Below are 9,883 nucleotides of genomic sequence, written 5' to 3' on the forward strand. Positions count from 1 at the left end.
GGGAGGCGGCGGGCGGCCCCTGCCGCCGTCCCGGGGCCGCCCCGCCGCAGGGCAGCTCGGCTCGGGCCCGCCCGTCACCCACCTTCAGCCCGGCTTGCTGACGAGCCTGACAGTTATTCTGGGGAGCGGCAGCATCGCGCTCTTCCAATAAATTATTTCTGAGCCTGACGAGCGCGGGTCGACTGTCAGTAGGATTTCTTCTCCCCCCCCTTTTTTTGTGATAATTATTTGCTATGCTGATTAGGAGGAACTGGAAGGGTGTATGTACCTCTGGAAGGTTTGCTTTCTACACTGTTTCTTCTGTGCTTCTGTAAAAAATGGTTGTTAACATGTGGCTGTTTGAGTGGACTCTATAAGACAGTTTAACGAGCAACCCTTCCAAACTTATTCTTCTAAGTAGATGGCTTGTTTTCTCAGGATTTTAGTCATTGATATATGCATCTTTCTGGCCCCAACACTAGCCRGAAATAATTTCTACTGTGTCTCAAGTGATACGCTGCTGTTGCTTTTTAAGAAACTCATGGCACTTCTTAGATGACTGGCTTACATTTTGTAAAAAAGAAACCACTGCTTCTACAGCAGCTTCAGGGAAAAGACTGAGATTTAAATGGGACACAGAAATTGCATTTATTCTAGTTAGGGCAGTACTCCACATGAACAGGTGAAATGAAATTACCTACTATATGCAGCTGCCTGTTGAAAATCTGACTAGCAATTTTCCTCCCTGCAGAGTGTCACAGAAGCAGCATGTGAGACCTTTCCTGGTAAGCAGTTCCCCTTCACTGGAAGAAGGGCTACACCTGTCAGGGAACAGCCAAAAGGAAGACAATGTTTGAGGCGCTCGAGTACTGGGCTGTTGGCTGCGGTTCTCAGGATTCACAGTGAATGTTTCTTGTCCATTTTAGCCACAGGTGCTGTGCTCTACACCAGGTTTCAAAGATGCCGTGCAGCAAGACAGCAGGGAGATTGATAGTCCCACAGAGGTGAGTTTGTTTTCAGGCAGGTAAAAGTCATGGTGGATATTTAGTGGTAGCTTGAAACTGTGCTCAGTACAGGAACCAGAATCTGTGAGGGGGCAAATCTGCAGAATCTGGGTTCTGCAAATCCCTTTAGCGGTTTGGGAGGGGCATCCCTTATGCAGGGATTTGTGCCTGCTTACTGCCATGGTGATTTCCCTTATATAGGCATTGGGGCTGAGGGATGCTGGCTTTCAGCATTACTGAAATGCTTCAGGTCTTTCTCCTCATCCTTTTCAGGAGAGTAGCTGGTTTAAGTACTCAGGCTGGCATGTACCTCAGGCCCTGCTGTTTCAGAAGAAAGGCCCAGACCCTCTGACCCACCTCACTCCTCCACTTGTGAGTTCATGCTTCAGTCTCTCAGTAGGGTGCTGAGGCAATAGTATCATGGTAGCCCAAGCCTGGGTCAGGAAGGTCTGACCTTGCCTCTGTGGGTAGAGAACAGGGCACTGTCTGCTATTTGTCTGAAGAAATTTCCAGTAGGAAACTGGAAACTGCAGAGATGTCTGTGTACATGTATATCAATGTACGGTGGTTTTGTGATGGAGCAGCTAGTGAATTTTGCTATGGACCAGCCATAGCTAATGCTCAGAGGGATTAACCTGTTCAGCCATGCCAAGAAAGCTTCACTGTCTGCAATTACTTTTGCTCAGCAATAGAAGAACAAGTGTAAGTTGAGCAGTGCTATAGGGCTATATAGGGCATAACCATTTTCTATTTCCCTGGAAGGACACAGGGAGCTTGCAGTTTGAGATGAAAGATCTGGGCAGCCCGATTGCTGTCACAGGATCTCATGCACAGAGAATATCGGGGAGCCTCAGTGGTTTTGCAGAGCTGTTCCCTGATGAACAAGAAGAGATGGAGGTAAGCAAGGAGGTAAGCACAGTAGCTTATGCTTCATGGTGTGACTTGCTGGGTGGGGAAGTAAGCATTGCACAGTTTTTGCTGGGCTGAATTGCCAGGTTACCATGAGCCCATATGCATTAGAGAGCATTTCTGTTGTTCTGCTCAGGTTGTTACCGGGCAGCTTTGATAGCTGTTATTTAGAGGAAGTTTTGGGACCCTGTGTAGCAGATAGAAGGTGTAGACCTACCTCTCTTCCATGTCTGGGGAAATGCAGTTGACTGAGACATGTAGAACAACCTTCCTGGATATATGACAAATTTTTTCAAGTGTATTCTGCTTTCTCACTTGAACATAATCTCCACATCAGCCATGGATGCAAATGCTCACAGGTTACCCTTGGTTGTGGCAATTGCCCGTGAGCTCTGCTGGTGTTTAATGCTCCCTGTGCTTTTCACCTTTCCTTCATCTCCCATTCCTTCCCCATTCATCAGAAGCTGGTAGCTGGGGATCTGTCTTCCAGCATGGCTGTCTTGCTCTCTGGACCCCTTCTCACCCAGGACATCAATATCAGTGAGGTGAGTGCATTACCTTACAAATGTGTTATGGGGAAGGGCCTAGACAGGGCCCAGGATTTGAGGCAACAGCTTTTGCTTCTAGTCAGTTGTTTGGATTTGCATCATTTGGCATCCACTCATTGTCATGGCAAGGGCAGCTATTTTACCTCTAGCTTGACAGGACTCTGTAGGAGGGGACCTGCATAATCCCCCTGCAGGGTTGACAGTGCTGCTCTCCCAATGCAGTGTCCTCTGTGACTTGTTTTTCTACTCTGGGCCAGGTCTCCATGAACAGAAGCTGTCTGTACCGCTCTCCTTCAATGCCAGAGAATTTGAACAGGCCAGTACTGAAACGAATAGTAAAGTGCCAGGATAATGAAACTCCTATAAAGGTGAAACGGAGGTGCAGCCGAGCCCGTAATGAGCCAGAGGGGGTAAGGGAGCTGGCCATGAACATCAACCTTCTCCATTTATACTGTGGCATTTGAGTCTGGTCCCTCCCCTTACATTTCTCTGCAACTAGAAGCAGCACCATCTGGGTCTGCACAAAGAAAAACCAGCTCAGGCAGCATGTTCTGGGGATAGCCCAGCCTGCAGGTGAAAAAGCCTGAGACTCTGCACAGGGCTGCCCATCAGATGCTGTAGAGCTGCAGTACTCGCATACTGTGGACAATTGCTGATGGTTGTTTTGTTGCAGGATGTGACCCTGAAGAAGACAGCTTCGCTCTCCAACATGGACATCATCAAAATCCTAGATCAGGACAATGGCCTCAGACAGCTCATTGGGGACTTTTCCAAAGTAAGTGTCTGTTCTAGCCCCCTGCTCTCAGACAGGGCAACTGAGAGGAAGAACTGGCAGAGGTTTCAGAGCTGAATGATTTTCCCAGTTGCACAGCATCAGGATGAAAAAGGAATTCATTTGGTCCCTCTGTGAAACAAATTTGTATTCAAATGAAGTACCTGTCACCATATGGGGGCATAAGGAAGAAGACAGTGATGATTCCAAGCAACCTCAAATTACATGTTCAGATATACATTTATGGGTCTTTTGGSAGGAAGAGAGGGAACAGCTGCTCTAGATATGAGTGCTGATGCCCTATGGGGCTTTAAGAACAAGGAGCCTGGCAGTAATTGCTCTTCTGAGCTGTTATTGCTGTCTTCTCAGGTGTATGCGCTACCAACAGTGACAGGACAGCATCAAGATCTGCGCTACATCACTCCAGAGACTGTGAGCAATGGTCTTTCCTCCTGTCCACTCCCTGTGAGACTGGGTGTCCTTCTTGCCATACATAAACATGCTGTCCAATTGCTTCTTCGCCTTCCTCACTAATATGCTTCAATATCCAGGGAGTTTAGTGAGGCCTGGCGCTCTCTGTCACTTGCGTAGCCCCTCTGCTATTTCTGGATGCAGGCTAAGGTCATGGGTGTATTTATATTAAACCTAGTGAAACAGCCCCTTCCCAAACAGCTCATACTCTGCAGCCAGAGCACTCCGTCTTGGCCATGCCCCCCCCCCACCCCATTTTTCTTTTCCACCATCACAATTCTATGAAAAAATATATTCTATGTTTTACAGGTGGCTGCTCTGCTCTCTGGGCAATTTCAAAGCCTGATTGACAAGTTCTACATCCTTGACTGCCGTTACCCTTATGAGTACAAGGGAGGGCACATCAAGGTGAGGGAGCTGGGTAAGCCATGGTGGAAGGGGGCTGAGAGGGAGGGGAAGGAGAATGGGTGGAGAGCCTTAAAGAGATGAAGCAAGATCATGGGAGGCAGCAGCATGATTGGGGTATTAAATGTGTTTGTCATAGCAGGCTGTTGGATAAGGTGATATTGCTGAGGGCTGATGGCTGTTTTCCCCATGCAGGGAGCTGTTAACTTTCACAGGCAGGAAGACATCTTTGAATTCTTCCTGAAGAAGCCTCTCCTCCCTTCTGTGCCACAGAAACGCCTGATCCTTGTGTTCCACTGTGAATTCTCCTCTGAGAGGGGCCCCAAGATGTGAGCTCTAACCTTGACTATTTCTGGTGGGTGGGAAGAAAGTGCCTGTAGCAAAAATAATGGTTCATGCTGAGAGGTAAGTCCTTCCCTGGCTGACTGCTCCCTTCTTGTCATTCAAAGGTGCCGCTATCTTAGGGAAGAAGATCGTGCCATGAATGAGTACCCTGCACTGCATTATCCAGAGCTGTATGTCCTGAAGGGAGGCTATAAGGAATTTTTCCCTGAGTACAAGGTAATGGCAGGACCTCTGGGCAAGAGGTAGAGATTGGAGAAAATACCATGAGAATACCCTGGCAYGGTATAGCCATCTACCCAGTGTCTATCTGTTACGGAAGGGTATAGAAAGGTGGCAAACATGGACTGATATTTCCCTGGAGTCTAGCAGCTTGTGGCATCTTTGTATCTAATAGTCCTCAGTAGGATTTTCTTCCATAAATGTTTCCGTCTTATTTTTTTCAAACCAATGTAAACTTCCAGCATTCATACTGCTCCATAACTGACTTCCTGAGCTTAACTGTACCTTGTGTGTTCTGAACACCTGCTTTCTTTTGGTGTCTACAGTATTGTACTGAGGGTCTGCATAGTTTTCCTGTTCATGCTCTCCAAGCCACTTGGGGGTCTTCTAGACCTCTGACAGGTCTTCCTCAAACATTTCTTCTTGACTGAAGAATCTCAGCATATTCAACTCTTCCTCACCAGGAAACCATTTCCTGCTTTTGATCACCTGTGTCACCTTCTCTGTACCTTTTCCAACTCTGTTACATTCTTGGAGGGCCCAGAAGGACTTTATACAGTTGCATAACGATCTTCTCTGTTTTGTTGTTTATTCTTCATATTTGATTAGGTTTTAGTTTTGGTTTTGGCCATTACTGCGCTTATGGGAACTGATATCATAATAGGCAGTTTTGTGAAACTCCCAAGACCTTCCCTGTGAATAGTCTGTGCAAAACTGATCATTGTTTATGCAAAGCTAGAATTGTTTTCACCCTATAAGAGTTGAGGTAGCTAAAGGTACTCATGGAGTTCCTAGTTTGTTTCACAGAATAGTTGAGGTTGGAAGAGACATCTAGTCCAACCCTCCTGCTCAAGGCAGGATCAGCTACAGCAGGTTGCCCAGGACTGTGTCTGGTCAAGTTTTGAATATCTCCAAGGTTGGTGACTCCACAGCCTCTCTGGGCAACCTGCTGCAGCGTTCAACCACCCTCACCATTTAAAAAAAAAAAAAAAAAAAAAAAGCTCCCCCCCCCCCATATGCTCAGATGAAATTTCCTGTGTTTCAATTTGTGCTCATTGCCTCTTGTCCWKTCAYTGRRYACMACTGAGAAGAGTCTGSCYCMATCTTCTTTACATCCTCCCATCAGATATTTAAATGCATTGATAAGATCTGCCCTCAGTCTTCTCTTCCCCAGGCTAAACAACCCCAGCTCTCTAAGCCTCTCCTCATATGAGAGATGCTCCAGTCCCTTAATTATCATTGTGGTCCTTCACTGGGCTTGCCCCAGTAAGTCCACGTCTCTCTTGTACTGGAGAGCCCAGCACTGGACCCAGCACTCCAGTCTGAGTCTGGTCTCACCATTGCTGAGTATGGGGGGAAGGATCACCTTCCTCCACCCGCTTGCAACGCTCTTCCTAGTGCAGCCCAGGATACWGCTGGCCTTCTTCACTGCAAGGGCACATTTCTGGTCCATGTTCAACTTGTGTCCATCAGAATCTGCAGGACTGTCTCTGCAAGGCTGCTCTCCAGCTGGTCATCCAGCCTGTATTGGTGCATGGGGTTATTCCTCCCCAGGTGCAGGGATTGGCACTTCCCTTTGTTGAACTTCGAGGTTCCTCTCCGCCCATTTCTCCAGTCTGTAGAGGTCCCTCTGAATAGCAGTGTAACCAATTTGGTGTGTCAGCCACTACTCCCACTTCTGTAACATCTACAAACTTGTTGAGGGTGCGCTTTGCCCCATTGTCCAGGTCGTTAACAAAGATGTTAAACAGTATTGGACACAATATTGACCCCTGAAGTACACCACTAGTGACTGGTGTCAAGCTGGACTTCATGCTGCTGATCACAACTCTCTGAGCCCGGCAGCTCAGTCAGTTTTCAGTCCACCTCACTGTCTACTTATCTAGCCTGTACCTCATCAGCTTGTCCGTGAGGATGTTATGGGAGGCAGTGTTGAAAGCCTTTCTAAAGTGGAGATAAACATCATCCACTGCTCTCCCCTCATTCACTAAGCCAGTCATTTCATCACAAAAAGCCATCATGTTGGTTAAATACAATTTCCCCTTTTTAAATCCATGCTTACTACTCTAGATCACCTTCATACATCTGAAAATGGTTTCAAGGATCAGTTGCTCCATTACCTTCCCAGGGATTGAGGTTAGGCTGACCAGCCAGTTGGTCTCCAGATTGTCCTTGAAGATGACTGACACTTGTTTTCTTCTGGTCCTGAGGAACTTCTTCCAGTCACCGCAACCTTTTAAAGATAATTAAGAGTGGTGTTGCAATGACATCAGCCAACTCCCTCAGCACTCTGGGTGTATCCCATCAGACCCTATGAATTTGTGTGCATCCAATTTAAGTGTTTTGTAACCTGATCCTCCTCCCGTATCAGACAGTGGACTGTGCCCCTGTCTCACCCGTAGGTCCTGGCTATTGGACAAATCATGATTCTGCCCACAGTGAGAACATACTGGCTGCTGTGATAAAACCTCTGATTATCTGCCCAGCATCCCCTAATGCTAACCACTGAACATTATGTGTTTTCCCTTCATTTCTCAGGACCTATGTGAACCCCAGAGCTACTGCCCAATGCACCATCAGGATTTCAAAGCAGAGCTGATGAAATTCCGCACCAAGAGCAAGTCATGGAATATGGAGCGGAGGAAGCGTGACCAGATCACTCGCCTCATGAAACTGTGAGCACCAAAGCAATACCTGGAGTGGAAGCTTCTTAAAAGGGCTCTGTCTTCCAGAACAAAGCTATGGTCTTTGAAGACAGTCAGACTATAAAGGTGAAAGAAAGGAGCCTTGTCCTGTTGAGACTGCTAGGACAAATAAGATCTGTTTAAAAAATCTTGACATTCTCTCTGAGAGACACTGGCTGAACATAACGCCACAAATAAGGGTGTAGCACAGCTGCCTGGAGAAGAACAGGCTTTGTTCACTGAAGACTGAGCCAACTGCTAGGCTGTCTTGCTTAAAGGCTGCAAGACAGTGTATGTCATGGGTTGGGCTCTCACCCCTCCTGCTCCAGACAGGAGTCTCCATGTTCCTGTTTAATGTGGATTTTTGTTGTTAGTTGTCACTTATGACTGGAATAATAAACAGCTAGAACAGACCAAAGTGTTTTAGCACTGGTCCTTCCTCCCTGTGGCAATTCAGTGTTAAGAAAGCTAAGCATTCAGGTGCTTCTGGTTATCTAAAATGCTGATTTCTCAGCCCATCATCAGCCAGGATCAGGTATGCCCAGCAAGCAAGTCTCCAGCAACTCCCTCTATTAAAGATCAACAGTGAGAGCTAGAAAAATGCTAACTTCTCTATTATGTTTTATTGATAGGTCAGCCATAGTCTTCCCAAGCAGCAGCTATTAAACCACAATTACAAGTACTGTAATTCTTGAATATTGGCTCACTGTAATTGAATTGCTGGTATCTCCATTTAGACTCTTTCGGGTGGGGATGACAAGGCTGAAACTCCGATAGCTTTACATATATAGCACCAGCCAGTAGATGAAGGTAGCAGATAGCTTTCTGTAGGGGAAAGCTGCTCAAATTGTCCATGTAGATGTTTTTACAGCCTCCTATGGAGCAGCTAAGGGTGGCTGCTTTCAGAGACAGACCAAGGCTAGATGAAGCTCTATCTTGCCTCTTCTAACATCCTAAAGGTTTGCAATGGGCACTGAGAATGTGTGTAGTAAGAGAACAGACTTAGCTTTGTGACCCCTGAAGTTAAAATATTACCAAGCTAAAGAAATATTGATGCTAACTGAGGGTTAATCATCATACAGTAGCAGCTTGTATGTTCTGCTTTATAGCCAAGTTACCTCTCACCACAGAGCTCGCAACTACAATTAAAAAAGGCACAAAATGGAGGCAATGATAGCAGAGGATAAAAAGAAGCAAATACTGCTCTTCTGTTAGAATTCGGTTAGGTGCCAAAGGAAAAAGAATTGTAATCTACCAGCCATTTGTTCTGCTGGTATCTTTTAACTTTCTCCTACCCCAAGAAGAAACATTTTTTGAGACCCATGAATCTCAGAAGATAGGCCATATTCACTTATCAGCTCTTACCTAGCAGAACCCATCTGAGAGGAAAAGAACAATAAGATCTTGTTCAATAGTGAGAGAATCACCTTTTCCATGCATCTGCTGGAGATGGTAGGAATAAACACAGCACTGTCCCTAGCAGTATTTTCTTCACACCACTTTGTGCATGCTTGTCTTTAAGGGGTGAGGTGATTGACAGAGCTGCCTTTCTCTGGCTATGCACCCAGAGGGGCTCTGCACAGGGCTCCTAGGCACAGTATGGGGAAGGGACCCACAAGATGGCACTCCTGCAGCACTGCCGGGGACCATGGCCATGCTCTGGCGCAGCAACTGCTCTTCCAGCACATCTCACTCCTAGGAAAAAGGGAGAGGAAATTAGGACAGGTGCCTCCTGAGAGATGGCACAAACAAACTGCAGAGCCCAGCAGAATATCTAATGTTCCTGAGCCTTACCCCCCACCACCACCAGGGCATTATGTGAGCTGCAGTCTCCAGTACAGGAACTGTACCCTGTATATATGTGATCAAGCAGAGATAGCTCTGTACTCCTTTGTGGTACTGCTTTGTGTTACTCCTAGCTATCCTGCCTTTCCAACTCTGTGACCACCCAGTGAGCAGGGCCCTGATCTGGGGCTCTAGCTGGGACATCATCTTCCATTTTACTACAAATTACCTAGGTCTTTGGGGTAAAAGAGATGCATGAGCATACTAGTGATAGAGCTCCTTTAAAGCCTCTCTGAATGGAGCACAGTGAGGTAACTTCCCAGGCTGCCAACAGTATCCCACTGATAGTTTTTAGGGCTAGTAATTAGCTGGATGCTTAAAAAAAAAATGGGAAGGAAGAATTAAAGGAGAGGTTTTTTTGGAGGGAAAGCAAAGAAATTGGAAATCCTAGAAACCTTGTTGCCAGGGGCAGGACTAGTAGAAAAAGCCTTGTCCATCTGGACACAGCAGCTCTATGTTGTGGTTCAAAGTCCTGCCATGTGGGAGCGGCTCGTACCTGGGTCTTTCCTGGTAGTCTCTAAAGCACCTAATGCTGCTGATAAGATGCAAAGTAAACATCAGCCCCTGTGCTGCTGCCCTGCCATGTGCCCATCTCTGTTATGGCCAAAGAGGTGAAAATGTGCAGGAGTGATTAAAATAAAACCCTGCTGCAAGCAGCTGGAGCCTGCTGCCTCCAGTGCTGTCCTCTACCTGGGGTGAGGG

At 46.7% G+C, this 9,883-nt stretch overlaps 2 protein-coding genes across 10 annotated transcripts in view; one reads left to right on the forward strand and one right to left on the reverse strand.

Moving 5' to 3' along the window:
* Positions 1–973, reverse strand: part of LOC112964854 (oocyte-specific histone RNA stem-loop-binding protein 2-like) — a 4,029-nt gene extending 3,056 nt beyond the window's left edge. Inside the window, exon 1 of the mRNA XM_026063444.1 lies at positions 906–973. The gene's annotated coding sequence lies outside the window, so the exon portion shown is untranslated. The remainder of the gene's footprint in view (positions 1–905) is intronic.
* Positions 1–7,749, forward strand: part of CDC25C (cell division cycle 25C) — a 9,421-nt gene extending 1,672 nt beyond the window's left edge. The window contains exons 1-13 of one of the 9 annotated variants that reach the window (XM_026063438.1): positions 52–277; positions 731–764; positions 906–983; positions 1,257–1,355; positions 1,746–1,892; positions 2,354–2,437; positions 2,698–2,850; positions 3,114–3,215; positions 3,582–3,677; positions 3,993–4,091; positions 4,284–4,417; positions 4,538–4,649; positions 7,191–7,749. In XM_026063438.1, the coding sequence (XP_025919223.1) occupies positions 234–277; positions 731–764; positions 906–983; positions 1,257–1,355; positions 1,746–1,892; positions 2,354–2,437; positions 2,698–2,850; positions 3,114–3,215; positions 3,582–3,677; positions 3,993–4,091; positions 4,284–4,417; positions 4,538–4,649; positions 7,191–7,331 (1,323 nt within the window). In that variant the 5' untranslated portion in view covers positions 52–233 and the 3' untranslated portion in view covers positions 7,332–7,749. Of the gene's footprint in view, positions 1–51; positions 278–730; positions 765–905; positions 984–1,256; positions 1,356–1,745; positions 1,893–2,353; positions 2,438–2,697; positions 2,851–3,113; positions 3,216–3,581; positions 3,678–3,992; positions 4,092–4,283; positions 4,444–4,537; positions 4,650–7,190 lie in introns of those variants that run through there. The other 8 variants (XM_026063431.1, XM_026063435.1, XM_026063432.1 and 5 more) reach the window with 8 other exon arrangements.
* The last annotated feature ends 2,134 nt before the right edge of the window (positions 7,750–9,883 follow it).

This window comes from Apteryx rowi, unplaced genomic scaffold (assembly GCF_003343035.1).
Source record: "Apteryx rowi isolate R43461 unplaced genomic scaffold, aptRow1 scaffold_2, whole genome shotgun sequence".
Classification (NCBI taxonomy): domain Eukaryota; kingdom Metazoa; phylum Chordata; class Aves; order Apterygiformes; family Apterygidae; genus Apteryx; species Apteryx rowi.